This window comes from Nuphar pumila, chromosome 2 (assembly GCF_984573655.1).
Source record: "Nuphar pumila chromosome 2, dmNupPumi1.hap1.1, whole genome shotgun sequence".
NCBI classification, from domain to species: Eukaryota; Viridiplantae; Streptophyta; class Magnoliopsida; order Nymphaeales; family Nymphaeaceae; genus Nuphar; species Nuphar pumila.
The window spans coordinates 85,038,061-85,062,571 of NC_143250.1; the positions used below are offsets into that span (position 1 = coordinate 85,038,061).

A 24,511-nucleotide genomic window follows, 5' to 3' on the forward strand; every position below is an offset into this window, starting at 1 on the left:
GTTTGGAGGATACCCAAGGAAAACACATTTGGTAGACTGAGCAGTCAGCTTGTCCCGATTTTGTTCCAATCTATGCACAAAGCACACACACACACGAACACTTTAGGTGGAATATGGAAAAGAGAAGCCTCTGGATGAAGAATTTGGATAGGTATATGATCCCCTACAGAGGTTAAAGGCATGCAGTTTATGAGAAAACCAACACTTAACATTGCATCTCCCCAATACGATGCAGGCATATGAGATTGCAACATTAGTCACCGGGCTACATTTAAAATTTGTCTATGCTTTCGTTCAACCACCCCATTTTGCTGAGAAGTATGGGCACAAGATGTTTGATGCTTAATCCCACGGTCTTTGTAAAACTGTAACAAGACTTTAGTCTTAAATTCAAGAGCATTATCAATGCGAACAATTTTGACACCTGAATCGAACTGGGTTTGAATTTCAATAATCAAAGACTGGAGAATATTGGGAACTTCAGATCTTTCTTTTATTAAGAATAACCAAGACAATCTTGAAAAATCATCCACAATGACCAGATAATAACGACATTTTGACCGACTCGGAATCCGACTAGGACCCCACACATCTACATGAAGAAGATCAAACAATTTATTACTAGATCGACTCTGACTAGACAGAAAGGAACTTTTGTGGTGTTTGCCATGTTGACAAGCTTCACACTGTAAGATAGCTGATGAAGAAATTTGGGGAATAACTCTGCGAAGTTTAGGTAAAGGAAGATGACCAAGAGGATGATGCCACATCAAGGGACTGGAAGAAGACTCTATTGCAGTATGGGCTGCTCCGCCTGGTTGACGCATATAATAGACACCACTTTCCTCATAGCCTCCACCAATCCTCTTTCCCGTCAGCAAGTCCTGAAACATAAAACATGTAGAAGGATAAATGAGATGCACCGAACCCTAGGTAGAGAGAGAGAGAGAGACGGCTGCACAATAGGAAAACTCGTTAATTGATATTAGGGCTGCTCTCTATGTTAAATAGAGAGAGGCCAAAAGAATAAATTACATCTAAGTCCATCATTAAATAAAAATTTCAAATAACCTCTAATCTAAGAAGATTTAAACTTAAAACCACCTAATCTCAACACTCCCCCTCAAGCTGGAGCATAGATATCAATCATGCTCAGCTTGTCACAACATTTTGAGAAATTTGGTCTAGCAAGAGGCTTTGTAAACATATCTGCAACTTGGTCTTCCGACTTTAGATATTTGGTAGTGATATGACCAGCTTGAATCATATCTCTTACATAGTGACAATCAACCTCAATGTGCTTTGTTCTCTCATGAAAGACATGATTGTTCGTTATATATGTTGCAACCTTGTTATCACACATCATGGTCATAGGAGAGGAAACCTTCACCTGAAGATCATGAAAAACAATACGAACCCACATCAATTCAGCAGTTGTTTGAGCCATAGCCCGATATTCTGATTCTACACTCGACCTAGAAACCACATTTTGTTTCTTACTTCTCCAAGAAATCAAGTTGTCTCCCAGAAACACACAGAATCCTGTGGTAGATTTTCTATCCACTACAGATCCTGCATAGTCAGCCTCAGAATAGGCCACTATCTCCAGAGTTCCACCTTTCCTGAACAATAACCCCTTTCCAGAAGAAGATTTTAGATATCTGAGAATCATTATAGCTGCATTCCAGTGTACCGCAGTTGGTTTGTCCATAAACTGGCTAACTTTGCTTACTGCTAAAGCAATATCCGGCCTGGTCACAGTTACATATAATAGCTTCCCTACTAGGGAGCGATAGCTTTTGCTATCAACCGGTTTTGACCCTTCTTTAAACAACTGAACTTTATGGTCCATGGGAATATTTGCTGGTTTAGCTCCCAACATTCCTGTTTCCTTTAATGAGTCAAGAACATACTTCCGTTGAGACAAAACCATCCCTTCACGGCTCCTAGCAACTTCTATACCCAGGAAATATCTAAGTGAACCAAGGTCTTTTGTAACAAAGTGTTTTTGAAGATAAGCCTTTGTGGCTTCAATATCTTTCACATTGTCTCCTGTAAGAATGATGTCATCCACATATACCACCATAACAACTATGCCTGAGTTAGTTTTCTTGATAAATAGTGTATGATCTGCCGCTGACCTATTAAAGCCAAAGCGTGACATCACTTCAAACAACTTTTGAAACCATGCACGAGGACTTTGTTTCAAGCCATAAATCGCCTTTCTCAATCTACACACCTTCTGACACTCCCCCTCAACCTCGAAACCTGGAGGTTGTTGCATGTAAACGGTCTCAGATAGATCCTCATATAGAAATGCATTTTTCACATCTAATTGGCACAAGCTCCAACCATGCTGAACAACTACTGAGAGAACAAGACGAATGGTATCCATCCGTGCAACAGGAGAAAAGGTTTCAAAGAAATCAATACCATATGTCTGAGTATACCCTTTCGCTACTAATCTGGCCTTGTACCTTTCAATAGAACCATCAGATTTGTACTTTATTGTATATACCCATTTACATCCAACAATTTCAGCATCTGCTGGGGAATCAACTAGATCCCATGTATGCTGAGATACTAAAGCATCCATTTCTTCTTGCATAGCCAGCTTCCAGCGGTTATCAAGCTCTGCCTGTTGATAGTTCAGAGGAATAGTTTCAGCAGATAAGGCTGAAATAAAAGTTTTCATCTGATTTCCAATTCTGGCATCAGAGACAAAATGAGATATGGGATATAAGGTACATTGTCGTATCCCTTTGCGTAGAGCAATAGGCCTGTTATCATCATCATGAAGATCACTATTGTCAGTAGAACTTACCTTAGGGGAAGAAGAAGATGAAGGCACTTGCGGAGGTGGAGCTCTACGCACATATACCAATGGAGGATTATTAAATCTGGAAGAGGATGAAGTTTGATTCGGTAATGAGGGCACAAATTCCAAAGGAAAAGGAGGTATAGGTAATGAAAAAGACTCAGCTGGATCAACCTGCAGCGGGGAACCGATACTAGAGTGGATTCCAAGAAAGATACATCCGCACTGACATACTCTCGGCGAGAAATAGGACCATAGCATCGATATCCCTTTTGATTTTTGGGATAACCTATAAATATGCATTTTGTAGCTTGAGCAGCTAGTTTATCACGGTCAGGGCCAAGTTTGTGTACAAAACAAACACATCCAAATATTTTTGGCGAGAAAGAGAAGAGTGGGGCATTAGGTTTTAGGATATGTAATGGAATTTGATCACCCACAGAAGATGAAGGTATGCGGTTGATCAGATAACAAGCAGTGGTAATCGCATCACCCCAGTATAACGTAGGAACATTAGATTGAATCATAATTGTCCGGGCAACATCAAGCAGGTGCCGATGTTTTCGCTCAGCCACCTCATTTTGTTGAGATGAATAGGCACAGGAAGTTTGGGGTTGAATGCCACGATCTTGGTAAAATTGTAACAAAACTTTTGATTTAAACTCAAGAGCATTATCAGTGCGAACAATCTTGACAATAGATTCAAACTGAGTTTTTATTTCAAGAATTAAGGATTTGATAATACTTGGAACTTCAGATCGTTCTTTTATTAAAAACACCCATGACAACTTAGAGAAATCATCAACAATAACAAGATAGTATCGACACTGAGTCCTACTAGGAATCTTACTAGGACCCCATACATCTGCATGAAGTTCAAAAACTGTATTACTAGACTGACTCTGACTCGAAGGGAACGAACTTCGGTGATGCTTGCCCAACTGACATGCTTCACATTGAAATGATGTAGTGGAAGGAATTTGAGGAAAGACTGAATGAAGCTTTGACAATGAAGGATGACCAAGACGACGATGCCACTGAACAGGACTGAATGAGTGTTCCACTGCAGCATGAACATTACCCACTGGATGATGTAGGTAGTAAACTCCATTTTCTTCATAGCCTCCACCAATCTTCTTCCTCGTCAGCAAATCCTGAAAATGACAACCCATCAGATCAAATATTACTCTACAGTTTTGTTCTTTTGTAAGGCAACTAACAGAGAGTAAACTTTGAGGAAAGTTTGGAGCATGAAGAACATTTTTCAACTGTAAGGAGGAGGATATAGAGATATTTCCCTGATCAACAACCGGGGAAGAACTCCCATCGGCTAATGAGACTTCTCGATGAACAGTAATATCCTTTAGATCTGAAAAAACAAGTGAATTTCCACACAAATGTCTGGATGCACTAGAGTCAATAATCCACTTACTGTCAGTCGGATGAAGATGATTTCCGGTTGAATAGGCAACACCAGCTACAAGAGGGGTGTAACTCAAAGGACGAAGAGCTATCAGCTCAGCATATTCAGCACGACTGAGGGTGATACTACTGTCACTTGCAGAGATATTATCCTGTACATTTGTTGCCTCAAGAGTAGTAACATTTGCTTTAGGATCATGACTTTGATGAAGAAGAGGTTGGCCGACCATGCTTATCCCAGCAACGATCTTCTAAATGTCCAGATTTTCCACAGAATGTACATTGAAGTTTTCCTTTGCCTCCCATACCTCGTCCACGACCTCGTCCTCTGATATTCTGAATATTTCCACGCCCATAACCAGATGAGACAACTAGAGCAGATGACTGAGTCACATGCTGAGATTGTGGAAGAGAGATCACAAGTCTACTCAGGCGATTGTATGCATCAGCAAGAGTAGGTACATCTGAACCAGTCAACATTTGGACTTTTGCAACAGAGAATTCTGACGATAGACCTGTAAGAAACCGAGCAACCATAGTTTGTTCTTGATGATCCTTTTGTTTCGAACAACAGAGAGGTCTGTGAGCATTGAGTCTTTCAAACGCAGCTTTGACGGAGGCATAGTACTGGGCCAAGGTCTGATCTCCCTGCTGTAAATTATATATCTCCTGTTCAACTTGCAGGATACGACTCACATTAGTCTCTTGTGAGTACGTATCTCGAAGATTGTCCCACATCTGTTTGGCTGTATTATAGTAAATTAAACCATCTGCAATAGGGGGTTCAACACTATTCATGATCCACGACATAACTATGTCATTATCTTCATCCCAAGTAACATATTTTCCCACTTTTTCAGTGGGTTCGTCTTCCAACAAGATATGTTTTCTACGATGTCCAGATACCGACATCATAAAAGTTCTGGACCACCTGACATAGTTAGTTTCATTCAACCTTACAGAAGAGCCGTACGAAAAGGGATTGGCAAATGCCTTATATTCCCCATTATGTTCCATTTTGGAATCACATTTCGAGGTTTCAGCCATACTGAAGATATAATTCTATTTCAGCAGAGATAAAATTTGGACAGACTTCAAGCAACACAGGGAATAGCGTGTGTTACACTCACACATCAACCGATACGACAACCAGCAGCTGTACTAAAAAAAACCACGACAATAATGAACAACAACCCACAACAAGAATATTTTCCCAGCACAGAAGCCTGCTGTTTCCACGATAGTAATGAACAACAGCCCACAAACATGAATGATAATTAAAATTTTTTTTTCAGCACAACAGGGAATCACGCTTGTTGTTTCCATATTCTGAAATAAACTACCAACTGAAATAAAACAACCAACTAAAGTCCAGGGAATCACGACCAACGATAATATGCAGACGCAGAAAATGAATCACGACAGCTGCTGCTTCCAAACATATATAGCTCGACAACCAACAAGAATATCAGTTCTTCAGGGCACGGTTAAACAAATCAGTGATATCTCAATCACAAGCAACAACGCAACAAGTGAGATTGCTGCTTCTCCCAAACAGCAGGAAATCACGGCAGGAAATCACGAAAAAAACAAAACACGACAAATGAGATTGTTGTTGTGCCCAAACAGCAGGAAATCACGACAAATGAGATTGTTGCTGCTCCCAAATAGCAGGAAATCACAGCAAAAAAACTCGGCAAAAGCAAATCACGGCAGGAACAAAAATCCAAAAACGAGGAGCTACCAGACCAACGACACACATCCACATCTGCTCCCTTAGATTTGATGACAGATCTGGGTCATGACCTTGGTCAAATCCCAGATATGTTATCAGATCTTACACAGAAAAAAAACAGCTGACCTGATTTGAATATATATTTTTTCGTTGGTGTAGATCAATCGTAGATTGATCACGATTGATCAAGCTCCCACGATCGACTGCTTTGATACCATGTAGAAGGATAGATGAGATGCACTGAACCCTAGGTAGAGAGAGAGAGAGAGAGCTGCACAATAGGAAAACTTGTTAATTGATATTAGGGCTGCTCTTTATGTTAAATAGAGAGAGGCCAAAAGAATAAATTACATCTAAGTCCATCATTAAATAAAAATTTCAAATAACCTCTAATCTAAGAAGATTTAAACTTAAAACCAACTAATCTCAACAACACACACATGATCAAATATTTCCCTACAATTTAGTTCTTTGGTGATATGGTTAATTGACATTAAATTTTGTGGAAAAGAGGGAACATGGAACACATTTGTCAACTCGAGAGCGGAAGATAAGGAAACGTTTCCCTGATCAACAATAGGAGAGGAGCTACCATCAGCCAGAACCACCTTTCGATGATCTAAAGTGGGTTTTAAGTTTGAAAAATCATGAGAGTTTCCACATAGGTGTCTAGACGCTCCAGAATCAATGATCCATCTACTACCTTGGCAAGCTATATCATCACCTGCGGAACATGCAACATCTGCCATGGGAGAGTTGGAACTGGTTGGACGACAAGCAACTAGTTCATCATATTCAGCACGACTGAGAGTAATGGTATCCTTTGAAGAATCTGCAGGAGCATCTGCACTGACATTGACAGCTTGGGCTTTAGGAGCAACCTTGGATGAAGGAACAAGAGGGCGTCCGTGTTTGTCAAAGCATCTATCTTCCAGATGTCCAAGTCTGCCACAGTAGGTACATTGAAGTCTGCTTTTACCACCAGTACTTCTACCACGACCTCTCCCTCTAAGGTTAAACACAGAGCCCCGTCCGCGACTAGACGGCACAAAAAGAGCAGAGGTTTGGGATTCAGATTGGGACTGAGAGAGTGACATAGAGAGTCTACTAAGACGATTGTATGCTTCAGCCAAAGTAGGAACATCAGAACTTGTCAACATCTGGACCTTTGCTACGGAATATTCTGATGACAGACTTGTGAGAAATCGTGCCACCATGGTCTGTTCTTGATGAACTCTCTCTTTGTCACAACATAGAGGTCTATGAGCATTCAACCTCTCAAAATCAGCCTTTACCAAAGCATAGTACTGCGCTAAGGTTTGGTCTCCCTGTTGAAGTTGATAAATTTCCTGTTCAACCTGCAAAATACGACTTACATTTATTTCCTGAGAATATGTATCTCAAAGGTTATCCCACATTTGTTTTGCAGTAGTGTAATAAATGAGACCATCAGCAATATGTGGTTGAATGCTATTCATAATCTATGACATAACAATGTCATTGTCTTCTTCCCATGTAGCATATTTACCTGTCTTCTTCTTTGGTTTGGATTCTAATAAGATATACTTCATGCGATGGCCTGAAATAGCCATCATAAAAGTACGAGACCATCTAGCATAATTTGTCTCGTCTAATTTGACAGATGATCCATAAGAAAAAGGATTTGCAAATGCTTTGTATTCAGGCAATGACTCCACCTTCTGGCCGTGGTTTTGAGACTCAGCCATTTAAGCAAAAACAAAAAAAAGAAACTGATCAGCGTTGCCAAAAAAAAAAAACTTTCTCTGGGTTGCGTTACTTCCAGGAGTTATGACTAACTTAATAGCACCACAACAACCCACGTCAATTCAAAGACTGCTGATCGCCAACACCACAACAACATTAACAGCAGCAACTCACGACACAACAGATCATATCAGATCACAGTAACAACATTAACAAACCTGCAATGAAGACTGATTTGATTCGCATCATGCACCAGGCCCTAAATCACCAACTGCAATAGCATCGACGGCACGACTTCACCCCAACGATATCAACTCGCTGCATCCAACTTGCCAAACCACGACGACCCATGCAACAGGCCCTAAATCACCAACTGCAATAGCATCGCTACCACGACTTCACCCCAACGATATCAACTCGCTGCATGCAACGTGCCAAACCACGACGACCCATCTTCAATAGATTGTAGATAAAAAAAAAATTCTTGACCAGGAACAACAAGAACTGACTTCTGATCCAAGTCTGGTCAGCAGATCATATCCATTTCATGGTGATAAAACCAGACCAAGAATCTGATGCCAGATTTGATTTATGTCCCCTTTGTCCACGTCCACCAGAACCAGTCGATGAACCAACTTTGAGATGTCGACCAGATTGATTTCAGGATGAAGACGAAGACGCAGGAGACTCAGGCGTCCAGAATCGAGAAAGGCTCTGATACCATGTTGCGTGAGGCGTGAAGAGCAGTGCGTGAAGATCAGTTTGACGCTGGAAAAGAACGAGCGTGAGGAGCAGTGCGTGAAGAGCAGTTTGACGCTGAAAAGAACTTCCTTTAAATAGAGATTAGCCAAAATAACCTAAGTTACAATAGAGACCTGGGAACAATAGAAAATAACAAAACTACCCCTATCTACGTTTAAAGTAACGAGAATATAAAAGGCACATGCCTAATACTCTCAACAGTCTTTCTATTTACCTACTCTCTGAGTTCATGCCTACAAGACGGTTTCAGGTTAATCAGGTTTTTCAGTTAACTTATGCACTGCTATTTTGCTTATTTTGGGTATGAACTATGAAGTGCAAAATATTTGTAATTTATCCATGATATTTGTTTGTTGATTAAGCAAGAGATCTTGAGTTTTTAGGCCTATATTTTTGGATAGGGTACAATTCTTGAGGCATAAATTAGTTTCTTGTGGTAGAAAACATTTTAGTTACTTGATTTCTCACTCATGCAGAATAAAGATACGGGTAACTGATATTTAAGACAGTTATTAGTTTGAAAATAAGTCCTTAGAACAGTCTCCTGCCGTGCCATGGAATTATTAAAATTTTCATATGGCTAACAACATGAAATAATGAAATTTGACTTTTTGTTTCTATTTTAGAAGTTATCAAACTCAAAAATTCCTGGCTTCGGACTGTAAAATTGTGCATTAAAAAAGTAGAAAATTAGTGCCTATTTGGATGACACCTAAAACCAGGTTGACGTCAAACCAGATTCTGTATCCAAAATCTGGTTTGGTGGCTGTTTGGATGCCACCAGGCCAGTTTTTGGGTAAACTTCATTTGGGGCAAACTGGGTTTTCAACCCTATTTTTTTCAAAACACCTTCCCCCTTGTTTTTTCAACCAGGTTTATTAGGGTGGGGTGTTCCCAACTCTCACCACCCCTTTCATGTAGCAATGTTCCAACCCCTGCCCACAAGCCGGTTCATGTCTGGCCATCTTTGGCTGGTGACTTGCTAGAAGATGGTTGAACTGGTGTTGCCCTAGTAGGACGGTGTTATTCTGACCATCTTCCAGCCAATCACTGGCTGGAAATGACTGAATTGATGGTCTTCTTTTTCTCTATAATCTAATTGATGGTCAGCCATTTCTAGCCACCCATTAGCTGGAAAATAGTCGGGATGGTTCCCCCCCTTGCCGACCGCAGCCTTCCTGGCCATTGTTTGGTTGGCGGGTGGCTTGAAAAGGTTTGCCTCTTTTTTATTTTTTTAAACCCTTGGTTACCACCCATTTTCCGGCCTCTACCAGCTGGAAAATGTTTGGGATGGTTCCATCTAGCAAGGGTGGAACCATCCTGGCCATTTTCTGGGTGGTAGTTGGCCAAAATAAAATTTTATTTATTTATTTATAGAATGCTATTTTAGCCATTTTTCAACAACCCACTGGCCGGAAAATCTCTAGCATGGCACCTGTCCAGCATGGGTGGTGCTATCCCCAGCCGTTTCTGGCAAGTGGGTTGTTGGAAAATGACAACTTAGTTTTTTTTTCTTTTTTTAATTTTTGCAAATAAAAAACCTGAAAAAATAGTTTTTTCCTATGAAACACCTTATGACCTAGGGTTGCCAAAAACCTGGTTTTGGGGCAAAACCAGGTTTCTAAGAAACTTGGCTTTGGCCCCTGTCATTCAAACAAGGCCTTAGTTGATTCAGAGCTGCCCAACTTATTTTTAGATGCTGTAGTACGGCCATTGAAAGTGGTGTCAGTGTCTCTGTATCTTGTGCACCATGGGATAACAAGACATGGTGCTGGATAAGGGAGAAAAGAAAGATAGATAACTTAAAGCAAGTTTAAAATTCAAATTGCAGGCACCTTCAGTGTGACACAGCATGGATCTGACTGGGCCTTATGATTAAGTTTTCTATTATTCCACACCATAACTACGACACCATTATCACAATTTTATTGGAGTTATCTTAAATAATATATATTATATTATGCCTTTAATGCTCAGAACATTGCCATAGGTGGGATTTTGACCTACTAATGCTAGTCTCAAGCCTGGATAGACGAGAGTTGGCATCAATGGCAACCAGCTGTTAAACTTTAGCCACATTCTATGAATATAATTTTGTAGGCAAGCAAGAATGGAGAAACAAGGCTTGTAAAGCTGACCCCATGTAATTTGGATAAGGCTTCATGATGGTGATGATGCTTTTGATGTCACGAAATGAGAGTCTTTGCAAATGTGCACCAACACAATACTCAATTGGGCATACACCAAAGTGGGGTAACAAAGAGCACACTCACAAGACCCACAATGGGGATACACAAAAGAACACTCTCAAATATTAAATAATATTTTATTCAATCACCAATAAGCTTGTAACTTGTAAGCTTTCATACATCCTCTTGTTTGTATATATATTACAAACAAGAGGTCCAAAATGCACTAAAAAGAGAGCCCATTATAGTCGTTGGAGCTAGTCCAATGGCTAGATTTCTAGCTGTTGGAGCTAGTCCAACGGCTAGATTTCTAGTCGTTGGACTAACCCCAACGGCTAGTCAACCCATGGTTGACCAGTCCCCAAAAGGGAAAGACCAAAAATAAAGAAAATAAAAAGTGCAAAATTACAATATATAATATATATACACATATATACAGTTAGGGGTGGCAATCGTGTCGGGTCGACGGGTCAGAACACCTCAACACGAACTCGACCCGTTTATTAAACGGGTCGGATGTGGCAAACACAAACACGACCCATTTATTAAACGGGTAACCTGACACGCTTAACCCGTTTAATAAACGGGTCGGATCGACCCGACACGATTACACAACACAGTGACACACGACGACCCGTTTATTAAACTGGTCGACCCGATAACACAGGTTGCGGGTTGTGGGTTGCGGGTTGACGGGTTCGGGTTCTCGGCCCCTCTTTCTCAAAATCGATGAACAAAAACCCTAACCACCGACCCTGTCGCCCCCTCTCTCTTCTCTTTGATCGGTCTCCCCCTCCCCCCTCTGGCATCCGAGCTTCACCGCCGGTGATCCCGGCCAGTGATTCTGTTGGAGGTGGCATTCACCTGCGCTTTTTGGAGGACAATGTCCCCTCTATTAGGCATTCAGGGTTTCTGTTTCAAGGGAGGTTGATCCGAGCATTATCGGGGTTTTGTTCACCCTTTACTCGCCGGCGGGCATGATGCTTCTACCGGCTGTTCCTCCTCTCTTTCGGTTATCCTTCCTCTGACAAACCCTCTTTTTCAGGCTCTCTCTCTTTCGCTGACGAGTTTCAAGTCGGAGCACCAAGTCCGGTGATGCTCAACCTCCGGTGGTAGGGACGATGCTCTCCCGCAACTGATAGGGAGTGATCGAGCCTCCTACACCGTGTTAGGGTTAAGGTAAACCGAAAAAAGTTTTTTTTTCTCGTGCGAGTAGGAACTCTGGCAGATTCAGCCAGACGATGATTTCTGTCGAGGGATTTAACCACCCTTGACACGCCAGACCCCGACACTGCGCCTATCCCTGTTTTCTGATTTTCTCCCTCTCTTAGAGGGTTTTCCATCTTTCTCTTTTGGGGCAATCAAACACCTCACCTTAACCGCAGTAAATGGGTTGCGGGTTCGTGTAAACGGGTTGACCCGCCCGCCTAACCCGTTTATTAAACGGGTCAAACGGGTTGGCATACCCCTAACACGAACCCGACCCGTTTAATAAACGGGTTAGGCGGGTCGACCCGTTTACGACACAAACCCGTTTAAGCCAAACCCGAACCCAGCTAAGAAGCGGGTTGGCGGGTCGTGTCAGATTTTGCCACCCCTATATACAGTGTTGTGAAAAGCGTTGAGGCGTGGCGAGGCGCTCCACCAAAAACTGAGGCAAGGCGTAAAGCGTACGCCTCAATTTTTTTTGTTGAAAACTTTAAAAAAATTATAAAAAATATCTAAAAATACAAATAAATAAAGAAATGCTTTATTGATGAAGTAACAACCAATAAGAAATAGAAAATCTCAAATAAGTACTAAAAAATATGAGATTAACATATAAAAGTAACTAAGAAACTGATTACATAACTGGATAAATGAAAAATATAATGTCCTGTAAAGCAACAACCAATAAGCAATAGAAAATCTCAAATAAGTAATAAAAAATATGAGTTTAACCTATAAAAATTAAAATATATGACATTTACTAATAAAAAGTAAATAAATGAAGAAACTAATAAATATAACATATCTTCTTCTTAGAAATAAAAAATCTAAAATAAGTACTAAAAAATATGAGATTAAAATATAAAAGTAACTAAGAGACTGATTACATAACTGGAAAACTAATTATATAATTGAAAAATATAATGTCCTGTAAAGCAACAACCGATAAGCAGTAGAAAATCTCAAATAAGTACTTAATACTAATAAAGAAATTGCACCTCAAGGTGCATTTTTTATAACACTGCGTATATATATGTATACACGTATACATATACATGTTGAGGCATGTATATATATATACATATTGAGGCATGTATATATATACATATATATATATATATATATATATATAAAAGAATATATCTTTTACTTGAACTTATGCATCTTAAATTATTAAGAAAAAATCCAACTTGGAATTTGTTATAAAAATATCTAATCCATGTTCTTTTTTGATAGTTGACTCTTAACTTGCTACCTACAACTAATAGTCTAATAGGAGTTCTATATCAATCAAGGAGCATATCCTGGTTGTGCAATTCTCAGAGGATTATTCTGATTCGTGATGCTTGTGATTGAATCCCATTTTAACTACAAATGTGAAAGAAAGGAAAGGGCTGATACCCTATCAGAAAATATAGTATAAATGAAAGGAAGGACCATATATCCATGTCCAATGCATGCAACCAACATCCCTCTGACAAATACCCTATTCCTTCCTAATTACACCCCCTGGAAAAGGCTAAAGCTTATAGAACTATAAGATTTTTATGAAGAAGAACAATCTGGTTGCTTTTGCCTTTTTCCCTTGTGGGTTCAGTCATCTCCGATTTTAACAGAAATCAACTCATTGATTTCATTATCTAGGTTTGTGAGGCAGTAAAAAGTTGAAAACCATAAAATTTGACGGACTGCTGCAAACTTGTCAATGTCTTTCTTCTTTTCATGTTCAACGGCCTTTTTTATCTTCCTTATCTGCTTTTCTTTACTCTGGAATATGATCTTTCAACAATTCTTTGTCAAACTAGAATCAAAATATATCATGGTTCAGCAGCTACCAGGAGAGACACCTTAAGTTGGGATAATATTAGTTCTGTTAGTTGTTCTAAGTGGAAATCAACTTAAGTTGGGATAATCTGGTTGCTTTTGCCTTTTTCCCTTGTGGGTTCAGTCATCTCCGATTTTAACAGAAATCAACTCATTGATTTCATTATCTAGGTTTGTGAGGCAGTGAAAAGTTGAAAACCATAAAATTTGACGGACTGCTGCAAACTTGTTAATGTCTTTCTTCTTTTCATGTTCAACGGCCTTTTTTATCTTCCTTATCTGCTTTTCTTTACTCTGGAATATGATCTTTCAACAATTCTTTGTCAAACTAAAATCAAAATATATCATGGTTCAGCAGCTACCAGGAGAGACACCTTAAGTTGGGATAATATTAGTTCTGTTAGTTGTTCTAAGTGGAAATCAACTCTATATACAGTAGTTAATCGTAAAGAACATGCTGATTAATATGTTCCATGAACCACATAAAAGATAGTTAAAATGCTTTTTCTGATGTGGGCATCATCCTCGAAGTTTTCAATTATGATCACCTGTTCGACTGTAAAATAATATATTTGGGCTTTTGTGATTCAAGTTTTCAGTATTGAATTTTTTTAATGTTTTTAATTGCTTGTAGGTATTCTTTGGGCTTTCTGTGAACTGCTCTTGAGATCATATTTTTCTCAATTTGTTAACTGACTTTCTGAGTTATGAAATATTTCTGATGTTCCATAATAGATTGTTAAGGAGCTTGGTCATATTTATGATTATGTTGCTCCCTGTTTTCCTCCAAGGTATGTATTAAGGTTTTGAAAGGTAGATACGTTGTCAATATTAATTGCTTAGATAAGCATCCGTGCTTTATTTAAATTTTCTATTGGTTACAACATCTTGGCCCTTATGATGCTTTGATTGTCCCCATGTTTATTTGTTACTCTTTTAAGGTACATTAAGTCATATTTATTAAGGATGTAAGAGGGCATTATGTCTAATTTTCTTTTTGTATTTATGCTTGTAAGTGGTTATGTCATTTATTCAGTTGATGAAATTTACTTTCTATCAAATATGTTGGTAGGGGGCCACAGGGGTTCGGATGCTAATATATCCAATAAGTGAACAAGGGGCCCAAGGAAACCTGGGAGAAATCAACCTTAAAGTAGCCTCCTTGAGGCGATTCATTTATCAAAATTGTAAGCATTATTATCAGGACCTAAATCAAGAAAAAGTACTTAATCCTAACTACCAAAACCATAATTACTTAAAGCTAATCTATGAAGCCTAACTCGAAGTGGTGAAACCATAATTAACTAGTTATAAAACTAATTTAAGAAAAATCTAACTATTAAAACTATAATTAGTTATTTACAAAACTAATTTAAGAAAATCTAATTACCAAAACTATAATTAATCACTTACCTACTATGTCACATGGATTCGGCTAGCAGGGTGCCGCACCCGCGTCGACGCGACGCGGGTGCAGGTGCGGCACCAGGTGCGGTCAACGCACCCAGGGTCATTTTGGTCCAATTTTTCGGACTTAAAAAAAAATTGCCAAGAAATATTTTTTTTGCCCTATATGTCACGGGGATTCTCCAACTAGATGCCGCACCCGCACCCGATGCGGTCAACCTGATCCTGGGTGCAGTCAACACACCCATGGTCATTTATGTCCAACTTTTGGACTATATATATATATATATATAATTTTTTATATTTTTGCCGCACCCCCGCACCCGGGTTTTTTGGAAGTGCTGCATCCCCGCACCCGCACCCATGTGACATAGCTTACATAGTGATGTGAAGCTCCTCAGCCATCCTGGCGCCTTTTGCTCTTAGCTCCTCTTCTTCCTCTTTCCTTTTTCCATACCTCCTAGGGGTATTTATAGAGGGGCTAAGGTAACAAAAGGAGGATGCTAGGTCAGCTAGGTTTTGGGTTGAATTACCATTTTAACCTTGAGCTTTTAGCTTATTTACATCTAAAATGTTGTCAATGATTTTTATATTCTTTTTATTCTTCATTTACTTAAGATATTACATGTAAATAAGCAAATATTCTCCTATTTGAATCCATTAAAAGTAGTTAAAAAATCAGATTACTGAAGAATAAAAAGTTAACTTCAGGATTCTTGTACAATTTTAATAATTTTAGGGATGAGTCCAAAATTGCACATCTTTAAATCTTGGGGTTTTCTCTGGTTTTGTATTTTTTAAAATTCTACTTCAACATATTATTTTTTTCTTTTAACAGTCAGAGAAAATTCATTATATTTTGATTATCAAAAATGATTTCTTTTTATGGACACCCTTTACAACTCTTGGACAGATAGACCTTGGTTTGTCTTTTATATACATCACTATATTTGAAGTAAAATTGAGACCTATAATTGGGAAACTTAGGGTGTTACACCATTACATGGTATTCGAGTCGATAGGATCTCTAAGTATACAATGTTGTTCCTTTTTGCTGTCAAACATTGTTTCTCTCCTACTTAAGGATTTTGGTATCAAGATTGATGCTATACATATAAAGACCTATAATCTTTTTAATGTTTAGAATTCATGAAGATTAAACTTCTCTTATCCTTTAATACTAATAGATGAAAACTTCCTCAAATGATGTAGGTAGAAAATAGTTAGCAAGTTATACCTGTTTGCATGGATCATATATTCGTAATGTTGCTTTCAATTTATCAATTGGAACAGATATGAGATCTTTCAGCTGATGGTTAACCTCTACACAGAGAGGTTCACTCATATGCTTAGACTGCTGAGTGACAGGGCAACTGAACTATCAAATTTAGAAATTTTAAAGGTATGATTTCTTGAGTATGTGAGGAGACAATACTTAAATGGCTTTGGTGCATGTCTGTTTCAACATATTCAATAGGAAATTGCCTATTTCAACATATTGAATAGGGACTGTTTCAACATATTCAATAGGAAATTGCCTATTTACTAAATCCATTTTATTGTAGAAAGGGAGTCTTCTAAGTTTTTTCTTTTCTAATGTTACTGCTTGTAGGTAACCGGTTGGGTAGTTGAATACCAAGAGAATCTGATTGAACTTGGAGTCGATGAATCTTTGGCTCAAGTTTGTTCTGAGAGTGGTGCGATGGATCCTCTTATGAATTCATATGTTGAAAGAATGCAAGCAACAACAACGGTATCCTATTTTTATGCTTACTTAGATTTTAGAAATTGTAGTGCTGATTTTTTGCTTTTACTCTGTGAAAGTATCTTTTCTTCATTTACTTCACTTTCTTTTCAGAAATGGTATAAAAATATCCTAGATGCTGATAAAGTGCAACCACCAAAGAAAACAGAAGATGGAAAGTTCTATACTCCAGCAGCTGTTGATTTATTCCGAATTCTTGGAGAACAAGTGCAGATTGTGAGGGATAATAGCACTGATGTTATGCTATACAAAATTGCTCTTGCCATCATTCAGGTAGGAAATGTAATTGTCAATGTGTTTTACATCATATTTTTGCAGCTTTTTCAGGAGCATTACCCACTTATTCTCTTAGATTTAAGTGTGCTTAATGTTTTACCTACGAAATACTTGGGAGTACTATTTGATCTAAATGAACACAAGCTTGACAGATCACTGCATATATGCTGCCAATAAGAAGTCCTGTCCCACTTAGTACATAGGCTTCATTTAGGCTAATTGAGTTGGAGAGATACAGTTGGCGAGATACAGAAGAAGCCCAAGCTTCATGGACTTAGTGTCAATGGGTGCCATGGCATCCTCCCTTTATATGGCCCATCTAACCTTTTTTTGAAGAACAGCGAAGTTCCTTAAAAGAGGTCAGGTTGACTAAGGTTAGACATAACACTGCAGAAGAATCTGTAGTGGCATGTCGCCTTATAAAAATGATTCTTTTACATATATTATTACCATTTGTTCCATTGATATTGCAAATGGAAGATTTGCATGGATTGGTAGCCGTTAAAGATCCATCACTCAGAACTATTGAAATTTGGATCAAAGGTGGTCATTTATGATCTTAGACAAGCATCCAGGCAACATTCAGTTTGTTAAGTATGTAAAGTGGTTTCAGTATATTACATTACTCCATCAAAATTGCCATCACTATGGGTGTTCAAGGTTCTGAAGAAACTTATAAGTTTATTATATGCAAAAATTGCTTTATTTCATTCTTACATAAGTTATATAGGTATTACAGTGGCACATTTAGATGATCGTAGTGCCCTTATAAGGATAACTAATTGAAATGGCGATAAAAATCGACTTTGTTTAGAAGTTGCCTAACTTCCAAAAGTATCCCACTTGTGGCTTCAAAGATATTGATTTTCCTGGTTGGTATAGGTGATCTTTTCTAATGACTGCTGAAAATATTATTAATTCATCCATCTGTTTGACATATGGAGTAGATGACCATGAGTTACACAACAATTGACCTCTGTATGTTGTAGCAATAGATGGAAGTTTAATAATTTCTACATTTTCAACAAGCAACACAACTTTTGTACTGAGTCTCCAAAAGAGGATTCACATTATGCTCGATGACTGTGTACCTTGACACTAGACCAACAGTAATTTGCTACTTTTTCATGCTTCTCCACTTAATAAGTTTGCCTCTAGTAACAGACATGCACATGCATGAAAGCAGACACAAGGTGCACATGCACAAACACTCTCTCATTCATGATTTGGAGACATACAGATAAAACACACACATTCACGATATGATGCATGCATGCACACACATGCACAAAACACACACACAAGAAAGCAATTTATCAGCTAAGATAGATCTGTGCAGAGCTATATTAGTTTTATAAGTAATTATGGTTTTGATAATTAGGATTGAATTGGCCATGAATAATTTTCAAGAGTAATTAGTCATACTTTTCTAAAATCAAGAGCTAGATTTTATTAAATTATTGTCAAGTAGTTATAATTGTAAGAATAAAATTTTAAACGTGTGATCAATTAATTTTCTTCTAAGTAATGGATTTTAGATAGAGTAAATTTAAAAATTACTTCTATTTTGAATGTTTCAGAGTCAGCCTTCTGCTTAAGTAGGTGATAAGTAAATCTGGTAAACTTAATAAGTGATTACAATTTCCATAGTTTTTTTAAATTAGTACTTTTTATAAATATTAAAATTTATTTAATAACCTGTCCTTCAAATTAAATTGATTTTCTAGATTTTTTTTTCAAAAGCAATTTGAATTCATAATTACTTTAGAGCGGTAATGAGCTACAACTCTTGTGAATGTGATTGTTCTTTTACGTGTGTGCAAATATTATTTTTGTTTTGGTATTATACCCTCTTTGAGTTTATTAGAAATTAAACTATTCAGAAAATTGAATTTAGTATTGAAAATCAAATTAAAGTTTATTTAAATGGTTTAAAATCTTGATTATGAAAAAATGTTATTTCTACTAATTGAACTGTCTGTGGATCTGTTGAAGTCCAGGTCGAGTTACCAGATTGAGGATCCATTTTACATATGAATTTGAAATCTATATGATCCAATATACATGCTTTTTTTTGTTGTCTTTTTGTTTTTTGTAAATACTACTAATGTCATGGGACTTTGGTACTTTCTCCATTTTTTGACCATTGTTATGACCCAAGGACATTCTTTTCTTTATTCCTTTCTAACTATAAAATATCTATATATGCATCAAGTCCCTTGTATTATTTGATATATGCATGAATAAGAGAGATGAGCCTAAAATTTTCCCAGAACCTTTTGCGTTGTTGAGATCATTTAATATTAGTAAACTGATGATCAAAGCTAACTGAAAAGGAACTTTAATATTATATAGTCCAGTCAATTTCGTGATCTATAAAATGGAATTTAAAAAAAATTAAAGGGGTGCTTGTATGCTTCATTTGCATGATAAGAGTGTCATGGCCAGAATCAAGATTATGATGATATTTGACTACAAACATTATGTGTGGTACCAATGAGGAGCTTGATTCTTCTTTTATCTGATTCTGTCAGTATCTCTTATGGGTTCTCATTGGTGGTACCAATGAGATGCTTTGCTTTTCTTTTAGCTAGATTTCCAACTAGGTCAGTGCATTGTTTCCTCATTGTTGGTACTTTCCACAACACTTCTGCTACCTCCTTGCTTCTTTTGATATGCTTATGCAATATAACTGCCCTAGTTGTCTCTAGATTACTCTCAAGTCTCAAGGTCAAGGAGAATTGAGTTTGTCTCTCTCCTTAACATATCAGTGCAGATCTTTTCTACATATTCTAATCATATCTTCTGTTTTGTTGCACCAACACATTGGAAATCTTCTTTTTTCGCTGCCTGAAGTTTCTGAGCATTGCAAATTGTTTTTTATTTACTTGCATCCCAGTTTTGGTCCTAACTTCTTCACTTGCAATAATTCCCAAGCTTTCATAGTCAAGTTCTTTAGCAGATTTCATATGATCATGGTCTGATAGTCTGAAAACTAATTTCCAGAAATATAGTTGTTTTATGAGTAATGGAAAAGAAGTCCTATTATTTATGTATTTGACTATCATGAGATTTTCATTTACCAGCGTTGTCTTTCATTTATCATTTAGGTTATGTGGATTACTTTGGACCTGGTTCGAGAAATTCTTATAAATTTATTTAGCAAATATTGTGCCTTTTGTAGGTAATGATTGATTTTCAAGCAGCAGAAAGGCAAAGACTTGAGGAACCTGTTGCTGAAGTTGGTTTAGAGCCTCTTTGTGCTATGGTTGGCATCTTGTCAAATGCCTTTGAAACATTAGAATATTTTGATGCTTGCATCACTTTTATTTTTCATCTTGCTGACTTTTTATCATATCAGGTGAACAACAACCTGCGTTGCTATGATCTTGCAATGGAGCTTAGTAGCACTATCATGGAAGCTCTTCCTCGAAATTATGCTGAACAGGTTGTACTATATAATTACTTCTATGAGAATATACTATCTTGCACCAATGTAGTAGAATCATATCACATGTATTTGGAAGGGTTTGAGATGGAAATTTGTATATTCTATTTTATCATATTCTAGTATATGAATTTTTTTTAAACTCAAATGGAAAAAATAATAACAAATATATGAATTTACAATGCAGTTTTTGACACAGTGAAAATAACATGCTTATGCAAAACAAAACGATAGGAGCAATCTTAATTATAGAATCAATAAAACATAATAGATACATAAGTAATGCATAATATGAGCAGTTAGGATAACAACACTATAATGCATTAACAGCTGCTTAATTACATATTTACGAAGATATAAACCAAAAATACTGAGATTGATATACCAAATTGAATAATTTTTTTATAAATAAAGCACCAGAATCTAGTATTTAGCTTCCACCAAATCTAAGTTGCAGTATGAATACTTGTCGTTGCGATCTTAAACACTACTTGGCATCCTAGCAAAACTTGAACAGAAAGCTGATACTAGTTATTCCTTGCCTAAAAAAAAGCATTCTATTCTTCTAATACAAAGAGCTATTATATATAAAACATGGCTTGACACTATAACCTTTTGCCATGAACCTTGGCAGTGGAGGGCATGCTGATTCCTATCATTATTCAATACTTTTCTTTATTATTGGTTTAACAAAATTGTTAATTTGTGTTTTTACTTGTTAAACTCTTCCTTTTCATTTTTTTCCCTGTAACATCATATCCTGTTTTCTCGACTTACTCAACAATGCTCATTGTAGCATGGTTTAGTACCTTAGAACATCCTTCATCTTTTCACCTTTCATGCCTACTTTCAGGTATACGTTATAAAAATTTTGTGTGATATAGTTGAATTGTACATGTTTCATTAGGACTGCCTACTTGTAAATCTTGAAGCCACTATCTAGGCATTATCTAATATGAAAGTATCAATAATGGTGATGATGGAACTAGGTGTTATCTTTCTGATGTATGCGTTTATCATTTTGCAGATCAATTTTGAAGACACATGTAAGAGTTTCCTTGAGGTTGCAAAGGTTAGGCAGTAAATTAGTGAAATTTTTTTACTTACGTTTCTTTGCAATGAAAGGGAATTATCATGTGACCATTCATGTTTTTATGCCTATTTTCTTGCTTTTTTTTCTGGTGTGGTCCATCTCAAATGGAATTAAGGTCTAATGTAGCACTTTGTCAATTGAAACTTTAAAACCAATGGAATTTGAATTGATTAAATAGTTATTGCTATTGAAGAGGTTTTGATCAGCATAGTATCCAATATGCATTGCGCTGGCCCGGCTACAAAGTGGTAAGTGTGGTTCTACTGCAGTTGGATGGCATCTATTTTACTATCAAGGAATCTGCAAAAAATGGCCAAAAAAAGTCGAGCTGGAAAGAAAGCCAGCCTAGCTTTTCCGAAATTGATCAGGAGGGAGAAATCTAACCTAGGTGGCCCCGCAGCTTTTCAGCCAGCTTAATGCTAGGATTTGGGTTGACAATCAAACAAGGTTATGTGTTACCCAAATGACATCTAGCTGAAACTCCGTTACTTGGTTAACCAAAGGTTAGCCTGTTAGAAAATGACTTTGAATGCAATAGGTTCAAGAATGAACCCATAAACACGCACATAAAGTGCGAATACACATACCCACTAAGGGGTAACCAAATGCACATAAAGTGCAAACACATAAACCCACAAAGGAGTGAAGCCAAAAGGCTAAAAAGAAATATTCTTTATTGAAGGGAGAGGTAGAGATGATAAAATTAAGAAGTTTAAAAATCTCATGTGAAAAAATTCACACACAAAAAGAGAAGTTTACAAACTTGAAATATTAGAAGAAAATCCAAACTAAGGGATTAAGCTTGTAGAACGGAATGGAATTCTACAATAAGACCTTCTAAAGCTTACAACAAAACTTCCCAAAAGAACCACCAAGATTCTCAAACAACAATCCTTCACAAACCAAAACTTCGAAGGATTTTCACAAACATTCTTCTCACAAGAACCGCGGAAGTCTCACAAATAGTATTCACCAACAAGAATTACAACACTCAAAAATGAGTATGCAAAGCAAAGAGGAAAGATAAAAACTTAATTCAAATGGGAGAAATCCACACTCAAAAATTACTAAAAGCATTCATACATTAATTACACAAAGAGTAACAAGAGTGCACTAAGACACACAAACATGACTATTAAATGAGAGAACCTCATAAAAAGTTATTAGATTACAAATGAGAGTCTAGTGCATTAAGCAAAGACCAATAAGACTCATTAGTAATAAAACCCATATGATTTTCGAAGTTAAAGCCAACTCATAAGTCAGTCACAAAACAATTATGTGAAAAGAGAATGTAACAAGCATTAATCTAGTCAAATAATGGACATGTATAAAGCTTACAATGAGACACATAATTGAAGATAATCATATTTGAGATTTTTTTTTAAGAAAAACATCACTACATAAGAGAGAAATCTCAGGCCAAATAACAAGTCACAATTACTCCTTTTAATAAATAAGGCAAGAGTAGTTTTAAAACAAATATTGCTCAAATATATATGAAATGACTCATTAAGTAAACTTTGTTGATCATATTATAGAATTTTCATGGACGGTCCAATTATATGTCAAGGGTTTTTCCCGAAAACACACAAAAAAAGCCATATTCAAGACTTTGAGTGAATAAGCACAAACATGTAAGGAATCTCTAATAAACATTCTATCACTACCCATAATATACAATAGCAATTATGGTTTTTGCGAATTATCACAATCTTTCATATACTAAAAATTTCAATCTCAACCCAACTTTCTTTAAGAACTTCCCACACATGTGTAATTCATGCTTTCAAACAATGTTAAGCATGTAACTTCAAAGTACCAACGTTATTTTATAAAAATTTAAATTCAAAGAGTCAGATTTTATCACAACCACGTATGTCCACCAATACAAAGCTTTAAATCACATGTAAGACTTGAAATATAATCACAAAAACTCCTAAAGTCATACACACGAGTTTAAGTAAGATTGACATCAAATTATGCTTGGAAGATAAACATGATAAACGACCCATTCAAGCAAATTTTGAGCAATCATATATCTAGAAAAACAAGTTCACTGATTTAAAAATTATCATTTAAAAAATTTCAAAACATGCGAATAAGTGAAATGTGATATGCGAAAAAGTAAAGGTTCAATGAAAACCCAAATAACACAAGTACTTAATGTGCAAGAGCGAAAAAGGCAAAAGCTCAATGAATAACACAAGCACTAAATGTGAAAATTACATTTTGATTTAAAAAACATAATGATAGAGGAAACACATGCATATAAATGATCAAGAAAGTAGCTTCATAATGCATGATACTTTTAAGAAAAAGAATACATACCGAATAACTTCAAGAAAGAGAAGAGATACAATGAATACTTACACCATTTTTCTTGAAGTTTCTTGAGTGACATGCTTCCCGATGCATCGAAAAATAACTCGATCACCGCCTAGCTCTTATACCATGTTAGAAAATGACCTTGAATGCAATAGGTTCAAGAATGAACTCATAAACACGCACATAAAGTGCAAATACACTTACCCACTAAGGGGTAATTAAATGCACATAAAGTGCAAACACATAAACCCAAAAAGGGGTGAAGCCAAAAGGCTAAAAAGAAATATTCTTTATTGAAGGGAGAGGTAAAACTCTACTAAGAAATGAGGGGGTTGCACCCCTTTATATACAAGAGGAAAAGGGAGAGAGAGGGAGCCATTGGGGCTCCCACTAGGTAGACGTTGGGGAGCCCCAACGTCTACACAAGTGGGGCCCCCAATGATCCCAAGATAAAAAAGGAAAATACAAAAATACAAAATAAAAAATAAGAAATGAAGAAAAACCCTAAAA

The 24,511-nt window shown here is 36.9% G+C and overlaps 1 protein-coding gene across 3 annotated transcripts in view; it reads left to right on the forward strand.

Annotated features, from left to right (window-relative positions):
• LOC149845907 (exocyst complex component SEC6-like) overlaps positions 1-24,511 on the forward strand; it is a 198,937-nt gene that overhangs the window by 127,800 nt on the left and 46,626 nt on the right. For 2 of the 3 annotated variants that reach the window (XM_089996067.1, XM_089996068.1), the window contains exons 13-19: positions 14,420-14,475; positions 16,385-16,493; positions 16,704-16,844; positions 16,950-17,129; positions 20,317-20,400; positions 20,494-20,580; positions 21,608-21,652. In XM_089996067.1, the coding sequence (XP_089852193.1) occupies positions 14,420-14,475; positions 16,385-16,493; positions 16,704-16,844; positions 16,950-17,129; positions 20,317-20,400; positions 20,494-20,580; positions 21,608-21,652 (702 nt within the window). The remainder of the gene's footprint in view (positions 1-14,419; positions 14,476-16,384; positions 16,494-16,703; positions 16,845-16,949; positions 17,130-20,316; positions 20,401-20,493; positions 20,581-21,607; positions 21,653-24,511) is intronic. The other variant, XM_089996069.1, reaches the window with a different exon arrangement.